Source organism: Aspergillus sclerotioniger, assembly GCF_003184525.1.
Source record: "Aspergillus sclerotioniger CBS 115572 chromosome Unknown BO94scaffold_8, whole genome shotgun sequence".
Taxonomy (NCBI): Eukaryota; Fungi; Ascomycota; class Eurotiomycetes; order Eurotiales; family Aspergillaceae; genus Aspergillus; species Aspergillus sclerotioniger.
The window spans coordinates 877,301-898,677 of NW_020290998.1; the positions used below are offsets into that span (position 1 = coordinate 877,301).

At 51.8% G+C, this 21,377-nt stretch overlaps 10 protein-coding genes and 1 non-coding gene across 11 annotated transcripts; 5 read left to right on the forward strand and 6 right to left on the reverse strand.

Moving 5' to 3' along the window:
- Positions 1-753: 753 nt before the first annotated feature.
- BO94DRAFT_382611 (protein transporter TIM17) lies at positions 754-1,605 on the reverse strand. The gene is made up of 4 exons (XM_025607276.1): positions 1,440-1,605; positions 1,169-1,367; positions 946-1,100; positions 754-850 (listed from the first exon to the last, which is right to left on the reverse strand). Exons 1-4 carry the CDS (start codon positions 1,506-1,508, stop codon positions 812-814), a joined length of 462 nt encoding a protein of 153 aa, XP_025469630.1. The 5' UTR covers positions 1,509-1,605; the 3' UTR covers positions 754-811.
- A 413-nt stretch (positions 1,606-2,018) lies between these two features.
- Positions 2,019-5,169, reverse strand: BO94DRAFT_564602 (putative C6 transcription factor). The gene is made up of 4 exons (XM_025614439.1): positions 4,493-5,169; positions 3,893-4,433; positions 2,942-3,843; positions 2,019-2,868 (listed from the first exon to the last, which is right to left on the reverse strand). Exons 1-4 carry the CDS (start codon positions 4,710-4,712, stop codon positions 2,123-2,125), a joined length of 2,409 nt encoding a protein of 802 aa, XP_025469631.1. The 5' UTR covers positions 4,713-5,169; the 3' UTR covers positions 2,019-2,122.
- A 450-nt stretch (positions 5,170-5,619) lies between these two features.
- Positions 5,620-6,809, forward strand: maiA (maleylacetoacetate isomerase MaiA). Its single transcript, XM_025611309.1, has one exon. The coding sequence runs from the start codon at positions 5,741-5,743 to the stop codon at positions 6,512-6,514; it is 774 nt and encodes a 257-aa protein (XP_025469632.1). The 5' UTR covers positions 5,620-5,740; the 3' UTR covers positions 6,515-6,809.
- On the reverse strand, positions 6,659-8,230 carry fahA (fumarylacetoacetate hydrolase FahA). The gene has a single exon (XM_025607277.1). It carries the CDS (start codon positions 8,096-8,098, stop codon positions 6,803-6,805), a length of 1,296 nt encoding a protein of 431 aa, XP_025469633.1. The 5' UTR covers positions 8,099-8,230; the 3' UTR covers positions 6,659-6,802.
- Positions 8,231-8,383: 153 nt separating this feature from the next.
- Positions 8,384-10,464, forward strand: hmgA (putative homogentisate 1,2-dioxygenase (HmgA)). The gene is made up of 4 exons (XM_025611310.1): positions 8,384-8,623; positions 8,686-9,195; positions 9,249-9,899; positions 9,949-10,464. Exons 1-4 carry the CDS (start codon positions 8,556-8,558, stop codon positions 10,100-10,102), a joined length of 1,383 nt encoding a protein of 460 aa, XP_025469634.1. The 5' UTR covers positions 8,384-8,555; the 3' UTR covers positions 10,103-10,464.
- Positions 10,025-11,244, reverse strand: hmgX. Its single transcript, XM_025611311.1, has one exon. It carries the CDS (start codon positions 11,079-11,081, stop codon positions 10,272-10,274), a length of 810 nt encoding a protein of 269 aa, XP_025469635.1. The 5' UTR covers positions 11,082-11,244; the 3' UTR covers positions 10,025-10,271.
- Positions 11,245-11,458: 214 nt separating this feature from the next.
- Positions 11,459-13,105, forward strand: BO94DRAFT_513026 (4-hydroxyphenylpyruvate dioxygenase family protein; the record flags this gene model as incomplete). Its single annotated transcript, XM_025609828.1, has 4 exons — positions 11,459-12,360; positions 12,422-12,481; positions 12,544-12,901; positions 12,971-13,105. Exons 1-4 carry the CDS (start codon positions 11,702-11,704, stop codon positions 13,103-13,105), a joined length of 1,212 nt encoding a protein of 403 aa, XP_025469636.1. The 5' UTR covers positions 11,459-11,701.
- A 503-nt stretch (positions 13,106-13,608) lies between these two features.
- On the reverse strand, positions 13,609-16,274 carry BO94DRAFT_555076 (tetratricopeptide repeat domain-containing protein; the record flags this gene model as incomplete). Its single annotated transcript, XM_025613767.1, has 5 exons — positions 13,609-13,849; positions 13,908-14,585; positions 14,639-16,052; positions 16,105-16,143; positions 16,178-16,274. 5 exons carry the CDS (start codon positions 16,272-16,274, stop codon positions 13,609-13,611), a joined length of 2,469 nt encoding a protein of 822 aa, XP_025469637.1.
- Positions 16,275-16,834: 560 nt separating this feature from the next.
- On the forward strand, positions 16,835-17,578 carry BO94DRAFT_555077 (uncharacterized protein; the record flags this gene model as incomplete). Its single annotated transcript, XM_025613768.1, is given in 4 exon segments — positions 16,835-16,854; positions 17,005-17,047; positions 17,104-17,230; positions 17,250-17,578. The coding sequence occupies 4 exon segments, from the start codon at positions 16,835-16,837 to the stop codon at positions 17,576-17,578; spliced, it is 519 nt and encodes a 172-aa protein (XP_025469638.1).
- Positions 17,579-17,919: 341 nt separating this feature from the next.
- Positions 17,920-17,991, forward strand: BO94DRAFT_t117. The gene has a single exon. It is a non-coding gene; the product is annotated as a tRNA-Glu (tRNA).
- Positions 17,992-18,293: 302 nt separating this feature from the next.
- BO94DRAFT_533349 (uncharacterized protein) lies at positions 18,294-21,313 on the reverse strand. The gene is made up of 9 exons (XM_025611312.1): positions 19,523-21,313; positions 19,378-19,465; positions 19,171-19,283; positions 19,076-19,123; positions 18,990-19,024; positions 18,816-18,940; positions 18,713-18,766; positions 18,525-18,661; positions 18,294-18,471 (listed from the first exon to the last, which is right to left on the reverse strand). The coding sequence occupies exons 1-9, from the start codon at positions 20,943-20,945 to the stop codon at positions 18,410-18,412; spliced, it is 2,085 nt and encodes a 694-aa protein (XP_025469639.1). The 5' UTR covers positions 20,946-21,313; the 3' UTR covers positions 18,294-18,409.
- Positions 21,314-21,377: the final 64 nt, after the last annotated feature.

Genomic DNA, 21,377 nt, shown 5'->3' on the forward strand with positions numbered 1-21,377 from the left:
CTGCATCATCCTGACATGATGGCCACCAAGCTATATCATGTCAGGTAAGGTGATTTTAGAAGGGGTAGTGGGTCACACTCTATAACTCCTAGATAGTGTAGCCAGAACAGCAACCCTACTTTGCCATTCGCTGTCACGTCTACAGGATAAAAGCCCCCTCACTACAAGACAAGGCTAGAGTGTCCCGACATAAACCTCCTCCGTCCCAAGGAACGTCCGATAATTCGTGTTCGTTACAATGGTCATTGGTAGATGTCGATCTCACTCCGTTGAGACAAGTGTAGCCTCGGCATGGGTTAAGCTGGACCAAGGATCAGGATGGCTGACCGTGGCAAAGCTAGGATCGATCGATCGACAGTGTCGAAAGCTTATCGGGTGCGTCGGAAATGTCACGAAACTCTCCTTCCCAACTCCCCCAAACCATTCCCCCAAACCAGACCACTAAAAGAGGGATAATGTGTAGTTCGATATCACATTACACCTGTAAATTGCATGTTAATGTACAAGAAAAAGACACATCTCTGGCAGAACCGAAGATGGGCGCCGAGACTTCTCTTTTCGCCTCCGGCAAAGCAGAAATACATGGGGATGCAAGGTTGCGCAGTCCAAAATCGCCGGCAAAACCCTTTTTCTCACAGAAATTGAAGAGAAGGGATCGAAGCATGAATCGAAAACCTCTATACCATGCATCCTGAAATGATATGACCCAGCCCAACACCAGAGAAGAGAGACACGAGAGGAATATAAATAATATGAGCATATTGCTGACAACGGGGGAAATCGTAGGTCTTAACGTGAAGGGATTGGTGAATTAAGCGATGGCCTTGTCGGACGGAGGGGGAGGAGGAAGCTAAATCGGTGGCAAGTCAGTATTCAATAAGCTTCAACAGGGAGGCGTAACCTTCTCATGCCGAGTAGCCAGAAGGAAGGGGGCAATTATCTCACCTCTAGTTTCGTGTTATCGGCCATCATTCTCTGGAAACCGATACCGACACCCTCAATCACACCCAGGAAGACAGCACACATGATGGCGGAGTTTCTGGCGGCCTTGACACCACCACGGACAGCCAAAGCACCACCAGTGAAGAAACCAGCAATGACTATGAGACGTTAGACAAATGCCCAAATTGCAGGAAATCGATGTATCCAAGGATTGGCGGAAACGTACTAGCATTGTAGGGGTCCTCCTTCTTTCTGATACCCTTGATCGCACAGTCGAACGTCGAGAACATACCACCCCAAACACCAAAGTTACCACCGAGAACGGGCGCGCGAGCCTTGATAGCTGTGATAGCACCTATCCGACGCTCTCCGTAGGGGCTGTTTCTGAAACCCTTCACACCGTGCCAGACTGCACCACCAATTGCCTATAGATGCAGTATGAACTTAGCTTTCGACCTTGGAACAAGTACAGTTGAAAGTTGGGACCTGTGACGTACACCCATGCAGAAAGCACCACCGAAGTCGCTCAGGGCAACCCAGGGGCAGGGGTCTCTGGAGTGATCCATGTCGAATCTGAAGAAATGAGAGAGGACCGGGAAGGAAGAAGGAAGGCGAGCGGGATCGTAAGCTCGAGGAACGGGTGTCCTGGTCGAGCTGCACGGATCAAAGGAAGTGTAGGTCGAGGGAAGGCGATTCCAAGCTTATCCGGACGGCTGTCGGAACGCTGGGAACGAGATATTGGATCGTCGGGTGGTAGGCTTCACGGGGCAATCGGGGGGTGATGGAGAAGTCGACGTCGAAACGACAGGCTGGATGCTGTTTTAAAGCAGAGTCTGGGGTCGGGGACGGAGAAGACGGCGGATCGCGACAGTAAGTTTTTGGCTTTTTTCGCCCGGAAAACGTGACTTCTGATGGGGGACGCGGTCACGTGCAGATAACCACCCGGAAAGTCCCATCCGTGCATCCAAACAGACGCCGTCCTGCTTTTCGTGGCTGTGGCAAAGCCTTCAGACGTCGGAATGACATTAAGAAAAAATAAATCAGCCGGGATATGCAGGTTAAAGTTTTCAGCCTTTGTTTGGCTTTCACCAGACCGAGGCCTATGCATTTGAAATGGCTATTTTAATCCCATGAAGTGATCCGGCACTCCCTGGTGTTGCTATCTACAAGAACAGGAATGTTATGATGGCAGGTTCCAAATGAAGTTCAGTGCCCCCCCTTCATAGGCCGGAAATTGTCCACCCGTACTGATTCCAAACGGCGCCATCGACGGGTCAAATGGCAAGGAAAGCCAGTCGTCGGCGGCGACACCACTTAATGATGGAATGAAACTCACATCTGCCATGTGCTGCGAGACAGGGACGTCCATCATGGGACCATTGTCGTTATCCATGCTGTGGGAAGGTGCCATGGATTGTTGCGTAGTGGGTCTGTAGCTATGCTTCGTCGACCTGGAGGAGGCGAATAAGTTGCGTCGTAGGCGCGACACGTGCATTTCTAGCAACGCAGCATAACGCGAACTCAGATGAATATCATCAAGTGCATTAGATTTAAGCGCCTGCACGCAGCGATCGAGGATGTCCAGCGATTCACAGAGCTTTGCGGGTCGGGTCCCCAAGCTGAGGGCTTTCATCAAGAATATAGAAGAGCTGGTGACCCGAAGGAATATCCGGACGGGAGAAAATCGCAGGGCTCCGATTTCACCTAGTTGGGCCACCTTTTGTAGTATCTGACAACAGCCGTCAATGACTTCCTGGATATATTCATAGTCAATCGGGTCAATGCTCGTGGCCCGGACATCCTCCACATTCGGATCACTGTCTGCAACGGCACGTTCCACAACCGCTTGCATCCCAACCGAGTGTGTATAGACGCGGACAAAGTGGTATTCTATGAACAGAATATCGAAAAAGTGTCTGCTTAGCACTGGAGACATGTTAGTGCTGCCCGATAAGGGCCCACGAAGCATTAATTTTGGTAGATAGGAACTATGTCTTACCCTGTGGTCGGAGATGTTCTTCTTTCCATCTGATGAGTAGTGTACGGAAATGGTCCAACAGATCGATATATCTTCCACTATGCAATTGCTGCCTTGCAAACGATACAGTAGGAAAGAACGTGTCAGTAACCGACTTGGCCAGTTTGGTAAGATCCATCCAAGAATCCATAAACGCTAGCCACTCGTCCCCCGGCTGACTTAAAGCCCTACTTGTTTGTCGACCTGCAATCGCATGGTTTAGGCTCTGTGGCATAAGTGATACGCAGCCTATTCGCCAGGCTAGCTGGTTGATATATACATATAACAGCCGTTGTACCCGCTGTCTGCGAAGCTTTATCTGGTCATCGGATATGAGCCCTTCGTATACGGAAGAGTGGTCACAGTTCTTGTCGTCCAGCTCAAAGATGCCCAGTTCATGGGCTAGGGACAACGCAGAGCCGAGCAACATCCAGGACATCTGGTCTGATCTCTTAGCTGGCTCGATCATATCCTCGAGCCATCTACCAGCCGACGAGGCTTCCGATTCTTGGGGCTCTGGGGCCAACGTTATGTCAGCGTCCCATCCGTCGCTTTCGGGCGGAAAGTGGAGAGATCTAGGGTGCCATTCTGACATTAGCAAAAGGGCCTCAATTGTGCCGATACTCCTGATCCGAGTATGGGACGATCTCTCTTGCCCAAATATCAGCCGCACCACCAGCTGTTGGCAATGCTGCCACAGCCGATGATGAATGAAGAAGTTCCTAGACTCGCCGCCGGCCCCGGGCAGGACATGGTACCGCGATGACAACATTAGTAACGTACAGCAGAGAACAGGTTCGCGTGTCACAAGCCAGCGGTGATTATTATGATCCGCATAGAAATTTGTCAAGATGGGAGATAGCGGTGTCATGTTCTTGAAAAACCTGGTCCTGTTAGTCATCTCTGACAACATGCTCAAGTGATTATACGAACATATCAATCAGTGTGACCGCCTCTCTTGAAGTAAACCATCCCATCTTGACGAAGCGACAAGATTCCCAAACGCTGAGTACCTCTTTCGAGACGAGCGAGAGCTTCACTGGACGCTTCGCCTTGGCTAGAGCCTCGGCAGCATACATGAAATGCGATTGATCTCCGGAGTTGTCCACGTCGCTAGCTTGTGCAGTAGAAGTCTGCGTATTTCGTGTTTGAGCTCCAGACCCATTTGACTTATTCTCTTGGCTATGAACCGCGGCCGCCTCGAAGAGGATGTTCAGCGCATCGTTCCCGGATGAGACCACAGTGCGCATCATGGAATTTGCCAGTGTGGACGTGGAGTGACGGCGACCACGGCGTTCCTCGGGGATGTATGGCTGCTGCGGTCCTTCAAAGTCGTCCCCGTGCCTGTCATCGTCGTGAACTGGGCCGTCGTCAACCACCTGGAGTACGTCGTCCGGGACATCCCTGCTACGTCTAGGAGTGCCCGACAGCCTTCGGCGTACTCTTGAGGGTGACACAATATCCTCAGATGGACCTTTCAGATGTTAGTCATCCTGACTTGACAGCCGCCACCGAGGTATCCACGCCACCCACCTCGCTTGCCTTTCCTCTCCCAGGCCCTCTTCTCACTGAACACGCACTCTCTCTGCTCCCTGCGGCATTTGGCACATGGAGGGCCCACCGGGAGGCCCTCGGAGTCGGTACCCAGATCGCACTTCGCCTTTCGCTGGCGACAGGACAGACAGGCCTTGTAGGTCCGCTGGTATGCCCGGTTCGAAACCTCCCCGCTGCGGGACGGGCCCCTAACTTCCATTATTGTGAGAGAGGTGGCCCAACCAATGACATTGTCGTGATAAGATGAGGTCGCAATAGGAAGTCCGGATATCTGGCGGGCTGGCTAGAAAAGGGCTAGATCTGGGCGGGTATCGAAGGTCCATCCGGAGCGCATATTGCAGGCGGGCAGAAAAAGGGGTGGTGGGGAGCTGCCAAATACCCGTTATTTTCCGTGGCGGAGGAACAAAACATCCGGCGCTTCACCGGAGCGAACAAAGAAATCGGACACCTGACCTCGATGGATCCCAATAATTGGATAGCACTGGATAGCACAGACTAGCCGCATTTCCAATCGCATTCTCGAAGATAAAATGGTGTCAGAAGCGGCACGTATTTGCTGCTCATGGTGTCATCGAGGGGTGTCCCGAGGGTCTCCGACCAGCTGCATGTTATGTCATCGCTTGCACAAATCCAGCATCACCCTGGTTGTTATCAGGCTCTGTATCGAATGCGGCGCTGCATGTCAGGGGCAGAACAATGCAGCAGATTTGACTTCCACGTATCCAGTTTGAATCCTGTCTAGAACGTCTTTCGAACAAGCCAGTTGTTCCCAGGCAGATTGCCGTGACGTCAATCTTCCCGTGGAACCAGTCGCTCCGACACGGGAACCGGGATGGTAGACCATGGGATCCCACCCCCATCAATAGGAAGGATATTAAGCGGAGAATCGGATCTAAGCCATTATTGTCCATGAATATCCTTGTTCAGCCCCGGTCATGTGGCTAGAGACCTCGGGAAGATGCGGCACCCGCTTCTGCTCGGACCTCTATGGCAACGGAACCCTTCCGCCTCTATACACCCAAAGGCATATGATTCTACAAAACAACCAAGGAGAATCATAACCATGAGTGCAACCCATACCTTAATTCCTTCAGATGCACCCGTGAACCATCACGCGCAGGTACCGTACCACTCTCCGCAGCGGCCCATGCCCTCCGCGCCTCCGCTTCAACCAGGTAGTACAGTAACCGTAGCCATAGCCATATAACCATACCTTGATTCAACCACATGTATCTTTCTTCCACCACCACCACCAACCTCAACACCAACCTCACATCAACATCAAACCCCAAAATGACCACCCCCCTAACCCTCCACACTTACTTCCGCTCCTCCTGCTCCGCGCGACTCCGCATCGCACTGAATCTAAAATCCCTCCCCTACGAATCCATCCCCATCAACCTCCTAAAAGACGAGCAACATTCCACACCAAACACCACCCTAAACCCCTCCGCCAGCGTCCCCACCCTCATCCACCACCACGATAACCAAAACCAACCCTCCTTCAAAACCCCCACCATAGTCCCCCAATCCCTCGCCGCCCTCGAATACCTCGAAGAAGTATACCCAGAAGCCCACCCCCTCCTCCCGCCCCTCACTTGCCCCGAAACCCGCGCCACAGTGCGCACCCTCGCCAACATCATCGCCTGCGACGTGCAACCCGTCACCAACCTCCGGATTCTGAAGCGGGTTGCGCCGCTGGGTATGGACCGAACAACCTGGTCGAAGGAGTTAGTGGAGGAGGGGTTCAGAGCGTATGAGGAGATCGCGGCGAAGAGTGCGGGGGTGTATAGTGTGGGTGATAGGATTACGTTGGCGGATGTGTGTCTTTTGCCGGCGGTTTGGGGGGCGGAGAGGGTGGGGGTGGAGATGGGGGAGTTTCCGACTATTGAGAGGGTGAGGGGGAATTTGGAGCGGGTGGAGGAGGTGAGGAGGGCGCATTGGAGGTGCCAGGGGGATACGCCGGGGGAGTTTAGGGTTGGGTTTGAGGTTGAGGTGTGAGTTGGGTTGTGGTGGGTGTTGTGTTTGTGTGTTGTTAATTGTGTTTGGGGTTGTGTGGATTGATTGTGTGTAGTTAAATTGATTGATTTTGGGTGGGTGGGGGATGAATGGATATATGGTTTACTTGTGTTGGTTCTGGTTGATGGTTCGGTGGGTCGGATGTTACATCTATACTTTAAGTTCTCCATGGCTCCGCGGAAGATCCTTCTGGATCAATGTCATTCGTTGGTTTCACTTCAAGGCATAAGTGGTTGTTATCACACTGTACTATTGGTCGATGGATACAATTTAGAATTCCAGCTTGAGGGCAGGCAAAATGGTGGCACTGCAGTCGCCGAATCCGACATAGTTTCCCTCTGTGCCCGCCTTGCCTCGGAGGACGACAGTGTCTCCGTCCTCGAGGAATACCCGCTCGGAGCCGTCGGCCAGCTTGAGGGGCTCCTTGCCCTTGGTTTGCTCGAACATGCTGCCCTGAGTCTGGGGTTCCGTGCCAGAGATGGTTCCACTGCCGAGCAAGTCGCCCGGTCTCAGGTTGCAGCCCGTGATGGTGTGGTGGGCCAACATCTGGGAAAAGGAGAACAGGAGGTTCTTGGCATTGCTGCGGGAGACCGTGGTAGGCTGACCGCCCGTGTTGGTGATTTCAAATTCAAGGGGAATGTCAAAGACGCCGTCGGTGCGCTTCTCACGCAGGTAGGGGAGGAGGTTCTCCCGGTTTTCTGGGTCCAGACTGGGGACCCGGAAGGGTTCCAAGGCATCGATAAGGACTACCCAGGGAGTGATGGTGGTTGCAAAGTTTTTGGCGTTGAAAGGGCCCAGGGGAACGTACTCCCAGGCTTGAATGTCACGAGCGGACCAGTCGTTCATGAGCACCAAGCCAAAGATGTGGTCTTCGGCCTCGTTGACAGGGACGGGCTTGCCCATGTCATTGGGCGTGCTGACAAAAGCAGCCAGTTCCAGTTCGATGTCGAGTCTCTTGCAGGGCGAGAAGGTCGGGACCTTCGGGGTCGCTGTAGGGTTGGCCAGGACCTGGCCGTTTGGACGGTGGATGGGCGTGCCGGAGACCACGATGGACGAGGCGCGACCGTGGTATGCGACTGGAAGATGCTTGTAGTTGGGCTGCAGGGCATTGTCTGGTCCACGGAGCAGAACGCCCAGGTTGTAGGCGTGGTTGAGGCCGGCATAGAAGTCTGTGTAGTCTCCGATTTGCATGGGAAGGTGGTTGGTCACCTCCGATAGCGGCAGAAGGGCTTCTTTCTGGAGTGTCTCATTCTCTTTCAGGACCTGAGGATATGGGGTGTCTGCACGGAGGATATACTGGATGTATTCGCGGACTTGACGGTGGACTGGACGGCCCAGAGCGGCAAAGGCATTCAGGGTGGGCTGGCTGAACACGCTGAGATGGGGCTGGATTGCGGGCAGCTGAGAGAAACCCCCAGACGAGGCAAAAGCATTCAGGTTCAACGCATAGTCACCGATCGCAATGGCAGCCACGCGCGATGGGACTTTGGCCGAGGAGATGATCCCGAATGGGATGTTCGCCAGTGAGAAAGGCGAGTTCTTGGGGATCTGCAGCCAGGAAGTCATGGTGGGAGGATGCGGTTAAGGGCGGGAGGATTGAAGAGAAAGAGAGGAGGTTGGTTGAGCTTCTCCATTTCCGAGAGAACTGCGATGCCGACGTTAAAAAGCAATACCCCGCCATCGCTCTCGAGGCATTCGGAGAATGAAGAGGAGGGTAGCGGAATGAGGTCCGCACCCGGTTATAGCCGGGCGGCGGTGGCTGTTCCTCTCCCCACCGGTCCCAATTCCGCGTCTCCCCCGCAGATCCCCCCGTTTCCAGGCAGTCAGGAACATGAAATCCCGCGATGTCCTGAAAAACCGGGGGCCTGCGGAGGCACCAGTGCAACCCCGTGCTCCCTTGCCACCAGGCACATGACCAGGGGCACGTCGCATATCGCAGGCAATTCTTATAAACCTCCCTAGCTCGGTCGAGCTGTCTGGTTACCGCCATCAACACCCTTGACGCGCTGGACCACTGCCCATCATGCCTGTTACTGATTTCAAGCACGCTGATCCTTACTCTTACCAGACTGGCTTTGATTCTTACCATGAGTGAGTCTTAGAGAGGCTTGAGTGGCGTCTGCCGATTTTCCCGACTGACCGACTCCTCCCAGGACCGAAGCTATCAAGGGAGCTCTCCCTGTAGGACAGAACTCGCCACAGAAGGCTCCCTATGGGCTTTATACCGAGAAGCTTTCGGGAACTGCGTTCACCGCCCCTCGACATGAGAATAGGCAGACTTGGGTGTACAGGATCCTCCCCGCGGCCGCTCATGAGAATTTCGTGGCCGAGGATGGCGACTCCTACCACACCCATATGACAACAGAAACTCAGAAGCTTCACCACATCCCTAACCAGCTGCGATGGGATCCATTCGATCTAGATGAGACTGTTGACTGGGTTCATGGTCTTCACCTTGTCGCTGGTTCCGGGGACCCCACTCTCAAGCATGGTCTGGGGATACTCTTGTACGCAGCGGGAAAGGACATGGGAAAGGAAGCCTTCTACTCCGCTGATGGTGATTTCTTGATTGTGCCCCAACACGGTGTGCTGGACATTCAAACTGAACTGGGACGCCTCCTGGTTCGCCCGAACGAAATCTGCGTAATTCCTCGTGGTGTGAGGTGAGCTGACATGGCTTTACTCCCTCTCCATCGAACTCGGTCTAATGTCCTAGGTACCGTGTGACTCTTCCTGCAGGACCAGTGAGAGGATACATCTGTGAGCTTTACCAGGGCCACTATCAGCTTCCCGAACTGGGCCCTATCGGATCCAACTGTCTTGCCAACATTCGAGACTTCCAGACCCCGGTGGCTTCCTTTGACGACGAGGAAGAGCCATCGGAATATCGTTTGTACAGCAAGTTCAACAACACCCTCTTCTCCGCACGCCAGAGACACACTCCCTTTGACATCGTTGCCTGGCACGGAAACTACTACCCATACAAGTACGACTTGGGTCGCTTCAACACGATCGGCTCGATTTCCTACGACCATCCCGACCCGTCCATCTTCACCGTCCTCACCGGCCCGTCTGACCACACAGGCACGGCCATTGCCGACTTTGTCATTTTCCCGCCCCGCTGGCTGGTGGCGGAGAAGACCTTCCGCCCGCCATGGTATCACCGCAACACCATGTCGGAATTTATGGGGTTAATCTGTGGTGGTTATGATGCCAAGACTGGCGGAGGGTTCCAGCCGGCGGGTGCCAGTCTGCACAATGTCATGAGTGCCCACGGGCCGGACAAGAATGCCTTTGAAGGTGCCAGCAATGCCGAGTTGAAGCCGCAGAAGGTCGGAGAGGGAAGCATGGCCTTTATGTTCGAGAGGTGAGCAATATTTGTAATTTCAATCTGCGTGCACTAACACTGCGTCTAGCTGCCTGATGGTTGGAGTGTCCGAATGGGGCCTGAAGACCTGCAAGAAGGTGCAAGGGGAGTACAACGCCCACAGCTGGCAACCCCTGCAGAGGCACTTCAAGAACCCGAACAAGTCAGTGGATGTGGACACGATGTGCCAGGACGACCACTAGGGCACAGAATGATCAAGTCACGAAGAAGGTAAACATCCAAATACCAGCGTAGTCATGTATTCAACCATAGTAATCCAATTCCAACGTCTCTATTTCTCATAATGGGTATGAAACTTAAAACCAGATGCAACCAAACTCTAAAGCCATGCTTCCCCTCGATAAACTTCCTTCAAATCCGCACCGCACTCTCCCCCACCACTTCTTTCCTCAACGCCTCCTTCACAATCGCCCCACACATCTTCGCAAACGGATTTGTCTGCACCGCCAACTGCTGCGCAACCTTATTCCCATACTTTCCTCCAAAGAAGAAATCCCGACTCGCCATATCCTCCAACTGGCCGGGCTCCACTCCACGCAATCGATCCGGCCCACCAACCCGCTTCCCATCCGCATCTTCCCCACTACTCTCCTTTTTCACCCTCGCCGCCTTCAACAACAGATACCCGCGATGCGTATGCGCATCGGCCAACAAGCGCGCCTGGACCGTCGACACCGGATCAGCTGGCGACACTGGCGACGCTAACGCAATTGCCCGTCCCAGATCGCCGAGTAACGTGGACGCATATTCAGCGTTTTCGGGAGCGAAAAGCTTCTCATCTTCGTCTTGTTTCTTATCTTGCTCGGAGGAAGAAGATAAGGCTGTGGTGGTATTGATAAGCAGACGGAGAGTTTGAGCGCGGTTGACGTATGCAGATGGATAGGTTGGGTATTCGGCGATAAGGGCGTCGAGGTCTTGGATTGCTTGTTGGATAGTTGAGATGGAGGTGGATTCAGACTGGAGGGTGCGGATGATGGAGATCTCGCGGGCCTGAAGGGTTTGGAGGAGATCGGGGGTGATGTTGACGTGGGCTGGATAGGCGGGGAGGGCTGCGTTGATGGTGATGGCGTTGGAGGGGGACGACTCGGCGTCGAAGAGGGCTTGGAGGACGGCGGAGTCGTTGGTGGTGAGGTTGGGTCTGGAGGCTTGGATGGATGCCATCTTGTTTGTTTTTCTGGATGATTTCACTTGGTGTTTGCGCTCCGAGAAAGAGGTAAGGGGGGTATAAGGGTATATACAAGGTCTCAGTGGTGACTGATCAGATGAACCGGGGAGTCGTCGGTATTTGTGGTCAGCTGGCAACATCACCCTGCGATCAAGTGGATGCCGGCCTTATCAGAGGCGATCTTATAGCGCGATAGCCAGGGGTTGTGGCAATCACCGCATGCATGCCGGCCGGGGGTTCGCATGATGTAAACGAGGCGCGGCTATCCCGCGGCCGGCCAAATACCCGCCAACAGCCGGGCCTTTCCGGGGTCAACCGCGGCCATCCCGACGGGCGGTTTTGCTATCCTCGCAATCTGCAAACATCCACGCTCCAGTCGGGCTCCCAAACAATGTAATTATGATTCATGGCAATCCACGGAATCCCAGACTGTGAATCGGACCCTCCCGATAAGCTGTCAGGAGGGTCTCCCCCATCCGGCTTATAAGATGGTCTCCCTCCCTCCGACAGTTCACTTTGATAGACCCATAGCATAATACTTCTACTTCTTATCATCCAACACTATACCCACTGATAGAGTCTTCCTTCTTCACTTCACATCAAGAGACCACTCACCATGGCTCCCAGCGCAATCTCCACTCCCTCCTCCCCTCAACCCCAACCCACCTCCGACATCGCTAGCTACAAAGGCTACGACCACGTCCACTGGTACGTCGGCAACGCCAAACAAGCCGCCTCATATTATGTCACCCGCATGGGCTTCAAGCGCATCGCCTACAGCGGCCTCGAAACCGGCAGCCGTACCACCTGCTCCCACGTCGTCCGCAACGGCGACATCACCTTCATCCTAACCTCTCCTCTCCGATCCCTAGACCAAGCAGACCGCTTCACCCCCGAAGAGCAGAAGTCTCTCCGCGAAGTCCACGAGCACTTGGAACAACACGGCGACGGCGTCAAGGACGTCTCGTTCGAAGTCGACTCCGTCGACGCAGTATATCAAGCTGCCGTGGCCAACGGCGCCAAGGTGATCTCGGCACCATGTAACCTCGAAGACAAGGATGGGTATGTGCGTGTTGCCACGATCCAGACATACGGAGAGACGACGCACACCCTCCTGGAACGGAAGTCATACAGGGGGGCGTTTTTGCCCGGTTATCGATATGAGAGTGGAGATGAGGATCCCATCACGGCTTTCTTGCCCGGTGTGCATCTAAACCGGATTGATCATTGTGTGGGGAACCAGGATTGGGATGAGATGGATAGGGTTTGTCAATAGTATGTTCCTTCCTCTGCCTCCCTATTTATCCCTAAAGATGTCTTGCTGACGATGGAACAGTTACGAAAAAGCCCTCGGCTTCCACCGCTTCTGGTCCGTCGACGATAAACAGATCTGCACGTACGTATCCCCCTCCCCTTCCCCCCATACATAAAACATAACCCCCTAACAACAAAAACCAGAGAATACTCAGCCCTCAAATCCATCGTCATGGCCTCACCCAACGAGATCGTAAAAATGCCCATCAACGAGCCCGCGCACGGCAAAAAGAAATCCCAGATTGAAGAATACGTCGACTTCTACAACGGCGCCGGCGTGCAACACATAGCCCTCCTAACCGACAACATCATCCGGGACATCACGAACCTGAAGGCCCGAGGTGTCGAGTTTATCAAAGTCCCTGACACGTATTACGAGGATGTGAAGATTCGTCTCAAGAAGACGGGGTTGGTTCTGCAGGAGGACTTTGAGACGATTCGGAGTTTGGATATCTTGATTGATTTTGATGAGGGGGGGTATTTGTTGCAGTTGTTTACTAAGGTATTTTCTTTCCTCTGGAAGAGCCGCGGGAGGTGATAGTTGAGTGTGGTGCTAACGATGGGTTAATAGCATCTGATGGATCGCCCAACGGTGTTTATTGAGATTATTCAGAGACATAATTTCGAGGGCTTTGGGGCTGGGAACTTCCGGTCGTTGTTTGAGGCGTTGGAGAGGGAGCAGGCGCTGAGGGGGAATCTGGTTTAGATTGTCTGATGCTTTACCTTTCTTGTCGGGGGCGGAGGGGGGGGTGGGGGAGGTTGGGAGGATGTACATTTGGCCTGGTTGCCGAGTACACGATTTTGTATTTTCCGTTCTGGATCGAACGAACTGGATTTGGTAGTAATTTATTCCCATTACAAGTTGTTCATATTCATTGATATCTAGTTAATGTTCGTCTATATGCTATGGTTGATGGGCATGTAGATAGTGGGTGCTTGTAGGGTTCATGAGATACTTCCGGGAGGGATGATGCTTGCTATTCTATATTGAATAAGATGTATCCTCTGTGTTCTTTATCTAAAGGCCATGACTAGAATCATACTGCTACTGCGCAGTTTAATTGGCCGTTGTGGTTGTATATGTCTTGAAGGAAGCGCCTCGTCAGAACTAGAACCGATTTCAATCACGACAGCAAAACGTAATGGTCAATTTGAATACGACTGCATACAGTCAACATACTCCAAAAAGAAAGAAAGAAAAGTAAAAGGTCAACGAGCCCAAAAAGCAACAATCTCATCAAAGTCATCCATAGTCAAACTCTTAATATCCCGATCCTCATTCGTAATCTCCTTCCTAAACCAATAGGCAACCCGAAAAGGATGAGACGCCTCATGCTTCTCACCCATCGCCTCGTATACTTTGCCCTCGAGGAAGGAAGTGCGCGCGATCTGGTTCTTGTGTGCAATTTGATCAACAGACAAGGTGGATAGGGCCCTGGTGATTATGGCACTAGAAGATTTTTAGAGAGATGTCGAATGGCTTAATGATGTAGGTGGAAGAGACTTACATTGCGTTTTGATTGTCGCCGAGGCGGAAATGGTGTTCAGCAACCTTATGGGCGGCATTTATAGCGTAAATATCCTTTTCGCCCACAGTAGCGCGCATATGCTGCCACGCTCTCTGGTGATATGTAAAACTTTCATCCCATTGGTTTTGCTTCGCACGGAGACTGCCAAGCGCATACAGAATTAGTCCAGTCCGGATAGATTCCTGGTCGTCTCTGCCCAGGGCCTTTTCTCGACCAGCCAGGCTGTCCAGAAGAAGGGTATCGCACTCTTCAAGTTTGCCTTGGGCGAGAAGAGCGTGGCTGAGATGAGCCTCCGCCGATCGAGGAACATAGTTTCCGAGGGCTTTTCGAATCCGTAGGGCTTCCTTAAGATCGGCTTCACCTTCCTCGTAGCGTTTGTCTTGGATACGTGAGACTCCACGCTCGGCGTAGGCAAGGTATAATTTCTCGTCGGCGGTGTTCAGGTCTTTGCAGATTTTGGAGACGATGTCTAGAGAACGTTCTTTGTGGGAGCGGCTTGTGTTGAAGTCGTTGGTGTCCATGGCGATAGAGCCCAAGCAGAAGTGGATGTCTGCGAGCAGAGAATCCCGATCGGGGTGTGTGGAGGAGTCGCAGATATTCTGGGCGGTTTCGAAGAAGCCGTCGAAGTGTCTTGTTTGTCCCCGTTCTTTTTGATACCTGGTTTACTCAGATAACTTGGCGACAAGGAAGGCTGGGGTTTGTATACGTACCACGCTGCCTCAGTGAGAAGCTTTGCGAAAAGTAGACTGGTAGCCTCAGAAGGATTCGCAATGCCTGGCCAGAGCTGGTGGAGTCTTAGGACGTGGGGGTATATAGCTGCACAAATAGGCCATCGTTCAATAAGTAACCTGCCGCCGCTCGATTTGGGCTTGGGTAGATCTGGCTCCTTGGATGGTTGGGGCATGGCTGATGGCCAGACCGCCCAAAGGATTCGTACGACATTGTCAAACATGAAGCTTTTTCTCGAGAAATCCATGAGTATCAACATGAGATTCTGTACAACTCGGTGGGTTGAAAGCTGCTGTTTCTCTTCATCTCGCTGGATTATAGATGATTGCAATAGATCAGATCGAGCCTCGATGTAATTGCTCTTGTTGTAATGGATACCCTCGCCATTCATATACATTGATGCTTTCATCAGGGCTTCTTCTTGGATGACATCTGGGTCGAAAAATGTGATTAGCTCTAATAACTGTCGAATCTGAGAATATGTGACCATATTGGTATAAAAATTTGACTCGTAGAGGCTAGCATGCTCCTCATGGTCCTCGTAAAGCTCGAGGCACTTTGATAAGGCGAGGTCCTGGCGACGGATAATACCAGCCATCTGTGAGATGGCCAGGGGGGTGCAGGTCTGTCGCGTTGTAGTGCCTTCCAGTTCGTCGGAGACAGTAACGAGATGATTGAAGAGGATTATGCTGTCTTTCCGTGATAATGGACCAAGATCCAGGCCGGAAGGTCTTTGCGTAAGCAGGCTTTTAGCTGATGGGTTGCGGCTAGTGATAAGAATTGATCCATTTCCCTGGGGCCAGTAGTCCTCCAAGATCGTGATGTCATCTGCATTGTCGAAGATAAGTAGCCAATTCGCTTCTGAATCATCTTGACTGACTTGACCAAGCTCATTTGACTCCAAAGTCTGCTTTCGGGGCTTAGACAGCCACCCCCTCACAGTTTCTCTACTGGCAAATTGACTCTTGCATTCGGATGAATCTTCGAGTCCTAGTGCCAACGCAATCTGCTGGTAACGGTGATCAAGGTTCGCAATCTCATCTGCCAAGTCCCAGAAAACTGCGTCAAAGCAGGCTTTGTAGCGTCGACAGAATTCGCGGGCTATTTCCGTCTTGCCCACCCCACCAAATCCGCAGAGTGCAAACTGCCATAGACCGGTGCCTAATGCCGTGTCTACAGTCTTCGATGGTAAGAGTTCCACGGCAAGACGCTCCAAGATATCTTCGCGGCCGCAGAAATATTCATTTGCATAAGGTTTGTCGAGAAGGTAGCAGGGCAGATCAAGAGCCTTCCGAATCTCAGTTCTCGGTGTTGCGGGATGTATTGACCCAACGTCTAGAGGGATTCCTTCTGTAGCCATGTTAGATGGCCCTTCAGCAAGCCGCATCTGTTCAGCTAAATGTCTTCAGTATGGTGTTCCTGCAAAAACAATGAGACTGAAACTCACCTTCTGGTAATACTTCACTCGTCATTGCGTATTCGTGGCCTTGGTTCTTAAGTGGAAATCCAGCAAGGAATACGCCTCTGTATGGGATAAAAGTTAAGGAGATTGTTGAATCGAGGTAATTCTCGGTGGTCAATGCTCTTGATGAAAAGGCATGGTGTCAAGCCAAACATGCAGGCTCAAGCCCCTTTATATGGGCAAGGAGGTATGCTAGATCACCTCATATTCGTAGGAACCCTCCTACATATAAGATGCAGGATCCTATAAGGCATGGGGATTCCTGGGGATGGCGGCATTAGACCGAGATGATATACCGCTGATCTCTGGAGAACAAGATTGTCTCGGGTTGGACCAGACCCAGACTTGAACCTGTACCTGTTGGGGACGCGAGGCAGAGGAAACAATGTGAGATTGGCTTCTGCCTACGCGGGGTAGAAATGACAACAACACAGTGGCCAACGTGACTAGGTCCCGTGATGCTCGCCTACCGACCAACCAGGTGTCCCGACAAACAATAGAAACTGGGAGTCAGAATGGTCGAAGATGCAGTCACCTGTGCGATCATAGCGGGGAGGAGGGATGCAGATATGCAGACGTGATGCTCTGCCATTGCATTTCGAACCAACCCTACTCGCCCCCCGCTGGACCGATCCGGGGTATAGACGCTACGCTGTGCTTCCTCTCATCCATCACATCCCCAATACTATCCAAACCCGACCTTCATACCCTACTCATGGCGCGCCCCAGAACAGAGTCAGTATCCTCCTAGAAGACATCCACATTACGCAGAACCATAACCCACCAACTAACAAACCCTCCCTACTTCCCCGCAAGCCGCGCCTGTATCTTCGACATGGACGGTCTCCTCAACAGCACCGAAGACATAATCACTCAACCTACAAGCCATCTTCTCGAAAAGTACGGAAAACCAGCTTTCACTCCATCAGTTCGATCCCCATTTCAGACTCGACCAACAGCGAGGTATTCCACAACTGGGTCTAGTTACCTGATAGTATCTTCCGCGAGCAATCCACTCTTGAATTGAAGGGGCAGATGCGACGTGACTTCTCAACTTGCACGCCGCTACGTGGCGTAGAGGAGCTTCTGTCGAAGCTTGTACGTGGGAATAGTATTTCCTCCAGGGAGAGGGAAGCCCGCACGGGATATATATTTGGTTGCGTTGGAGGCATTGAATTCTGCGTTGGGATCTGAAGAAAAGGCAATATTACCCGAGGAATGTCTGGTCTTTGAGGATAGTGTGATTGGGGTAGAAGCTAGGAGACGTGCTGGGATGAGAGTGGTCTGGGTACCACATCCTGATGTGGCGGTTGAGTATCGGGCCAGGCAGAAGGATGTGTTGGCTGGGAGGACGGGGATGATTGAGATTGGAGATGACTGGCAGCTGGAAAGATTGATGATGGGTGGGGGAAAGTATGGTGGATTTGGAACACTTCAACTACCAAACATATGGCATTGATATACCGTATTAGGTGAGTTTATTGATATGAGTGAATTGTAGCTGTAGATAGATTTAAACACACCAAACTCGCCACAAAGCCAGGGGATTGCTTGTCTATATATTCCGAGAGCAATTATACTGCTCAGTTATTCCTGACAACGTGTATGATAATCAAATCATCTTGTTCCTTAGTCCACCCCCTGCGCTAGAATAAAACTAGACAAAAATGTATTAACCAATCTCATAATCCTACATTCCAACATCAACCACAACGATAAGCCCATCCATTGACTGCTCCAACTGACCAGTTTTATTTTGGGCTTATGTAGCCATTCTAGGAGGCATTATTCAACAAGTAATCCGATATGGTGTAGTGGCTAACATCGCCGTCTCTCACACGGCAGCCGGGGGTTCGATTCCCCCTATCGGAGCTTAATCACCCATTCGAGAATGACATCTCGCTTCCTTTCTTCTTTTTCTTTCTTTTTTGGCTTGCGATGAACATTCTAAAGAATAAATATGTGAAAACTCTTCTTTTGTGAACGTTAGTAGTATCTAAGTGGTGTTGCTGATATTGCTCTTTGGCGATCACGGATAGGGTTAGATATTGGGATGGATGGGATTTCTTGGTCTTCGTTAGTCATTTCGGTTGGATTTATTATTTTCTGTGGTTTTACGAAGTTTAATCGTCAGGGGTGAATGGCGATAGAATTGTGGTTTATTGACTACTAAGGTGGTCTGTGGACTTGTTGCGGTGGTTGATAGCGGTACGGAATTAGACCTTAGCAGGGGTATCAACTGTAAATTCCACGTGGGAATGATACATTTATTTCATATTTTTAGATCTCATCATTTCTTTGAGCTGGAACCACCCGGTGCCGTTCCTCCGCGGCGCTTATACTTGCGCGGGTCTGAATTGGCTGTCAGTAAATAAACAATAGCAATGGATAGAAGCTGAACATACCCTTTCGACTCATCAGCACCCTATTCCTTGTCCCTTTTCCGCCTTCCCAGAAACCGCTTCCGGCTTTTCCAATGAGGACTGCGCGACAGATACCGCAATTCTCGGGTCGGTAGATTTGCTCTCGCGAGCAGTAGCCACTGGGGACGTTAGCCTATAATATCAAGTGTATTAAGAAAAAAGATACATACCAGATCATGCGGTTCGCATGCTCATTAGGATGGTCCGTAGCCGCGTCGTGGCATCTGTTTATATTAGCATACCCTCACGGAAAACTGCATCATGATCTCATACTTATCACAAGGAAAGACTTTTGCACAGCAGCTGAATCTGAACCACCGATAACTTTTGCCATAATGTGTACAGCGACCACGACGAGGTAGTTCTTGACCTGCAACGATACCGAGGACTTCCTTAGGCTATCGAAAATTAGCGAGACGACCACAGAAAAGGGTGTATTCTAGTCACCTTCTTTCGTGCAGGAGCACGGAAGCGAGAAGAATCTATAAACGCCATTAGCATCTTGTCAGGCTCTGTCAATTGACGAAACTTACATGCTGCGGATCCCACTTTCAGGAACTTGACCTCCGGAATTTTCAAAACTAACGGTGTAAGCAGTTGGTCATGACAGGAAACATGATTGACATACCCATCTTGCGGTGACATTGACGACAATTCGCCATGGCACTTTCACCCCGAACTGCAACGATACCGGGCGCGGGAAACCCTGTAGAGCATTCCGCGCACGTCGGGATAAAGCTACTACAGAGGTTGTAAGCATCTGTGAGGGCTCCAACTAGACAAGGCAGGTAGATTGACACTCGAAGCCGTCTATAAAACCAATATGACAACTTACCTAGGGAGGAGATCTATAACAGTACATCCATCCAAGTCAAGATAACCCGCACGAGTAGCGCTAGGATGCATAAGTTGTCGACGGAATCCTATAAAACGTGTCAATCTATAATCTATATTCCATAATAACATATGTGAGGGCTTACCGAGACTCATGGTGTTTGCGCACTTTTTGCACGTCTCGATTTTGGGGGACAGCTCGTCGCTCTTGTCCTTAATCTGCGGAATGTTTCTGACATCGAGGGACTCCTTGCATCGGTCGCATTTCACGGTGATGTAGAGACCCACGAGCTCCAGAAGCTCGATCCCGTAGAGTTCCAGGAAAGGGAACGAAAGGGCGACTCCACGCTCGGTCGTCACAAGTTCTGGGAGATCTGGGACTGGAGCACCGCCCTCCTCATCATCGTCAGAGAGCTCATCCTCAGATGCAGTAATATCTGTATCATCAGTGCCACTACTGTTATCGCCCACAGTCCACTCAGGGGGGCGCGGCACAACATGAATATGTGGCTTATCCTCCAATGGTGTCCCTTCCGCTTTGAGTACCGGCTCGCTAGGTATGCTCTCATCAGGCAGCACAGGCGCAGGCACAGGAACAGATTCAGGAGCTTTCAGCGGTGTCTTGGCGAAGTTATGCATATTGCTCGTCAAGTAGTTGACTTGTGACATCAGGTTCAACTTTCTGTTCTCTTCAACCCACTTCGAAAAGCCGGCTTCTACAGCTCGACCCTCTAAGCTGTCAATGCCCTGCAACTGAATCACACTCGACTCAAGAGGATACAAGCGGGGTACCTGGAGCTTCACCGACTTGACAGAGCGAAGAGAAACGGGTAAACGATCCGGCTTAGTTGGCTGAATTGGAATCACAAAGGACAGACCATCACTGGACTTTTGAAACAAAGGCAGCCTCCCCAGACGAGCATCGAGTTGCTTCGTCTCGACTGCTCTCCGCTTCTCCGCCTGAGCCTTCTCCTCCGTAGTGTATACGGGGGCCGGAGGCTGCACGGTCGGTGGTTGTCGACTGGGGGCTTTCTGTTTTTCAGACGACACAGCTAGAGCCTTCATATGCTGTGCCAGCTTCTGGTCCTCCGCTTGCCCTTGACTGCCCACGTTGGGTACGAACTTCAACGTAGGTCCCCGTTCGGTAGTGGTGAGCAAGCGCTCCAGATGTCGGTCAAGACTGTTGACCCAGCTGAGCAAAGTCCCACGACTGCCGCTTCTAATGGTGCTGTCGACAATATCATCGAAACCTCTCGAGATGTTCTCCTGGAAGGCGCTGCCCATCTCGGGATTGGTGACTTTGATAGACGGCCGTCCTTGAGCAGGGTACGCCCGGGGAACATGCAGAATGCAGTGAAGCTTGTCCATCTCAAAGGGAAAGTCGGGATCTGAAGGCGCCATCCCAAAAGCCAATGTCGTTCCATCGTCATTGCTGGTTTCTGTCGGACGGAAGCGCCTTCTTAGCTGGTTCAGTTGGAACTCTCGGGGGTTCGAAGCTTCGGCTTTGGACACTGGCCGTTGACCAGCAGAGCCAGCGCCGGTAGAGCTCCCCGTCTGTGTGTTGCTCATGTTGAAGTGCCTTTCGTGAAGTGGTTGAAGGACGAGTTGGACAAGCCTGGTGAACTACTACATTGGAAGCAGATACGATGAGATGTATATTTGCGGCGGCGGGTGGAGCTCACGGGCCACTAGACCTAAAGCGGTAAGACCGACAAGTGACTTCATGGCGTTGAGTCAAGCTGGTCAAGATGCACGGCCTCATCACCATGACTCATTCTGACTCACTGACTCCAGTTGGCCGTTCAACTTTGGATAAGAGTGAAGTGAATTGGAGAAAGCTCCAGAGAGCTGAAAAAATTGCCCCAGAGCCAGTGGCAAAGCCCACCGCCGCCAAAAGGGGCTGGATGGGAGGGATCAGGCAAGTGGGCCAATAACAGGCGGGCGTATTCAATACGATGGCGGCGATTGCCCCGGCCAATTCTAGGCCCCGTGAGTGGCCAG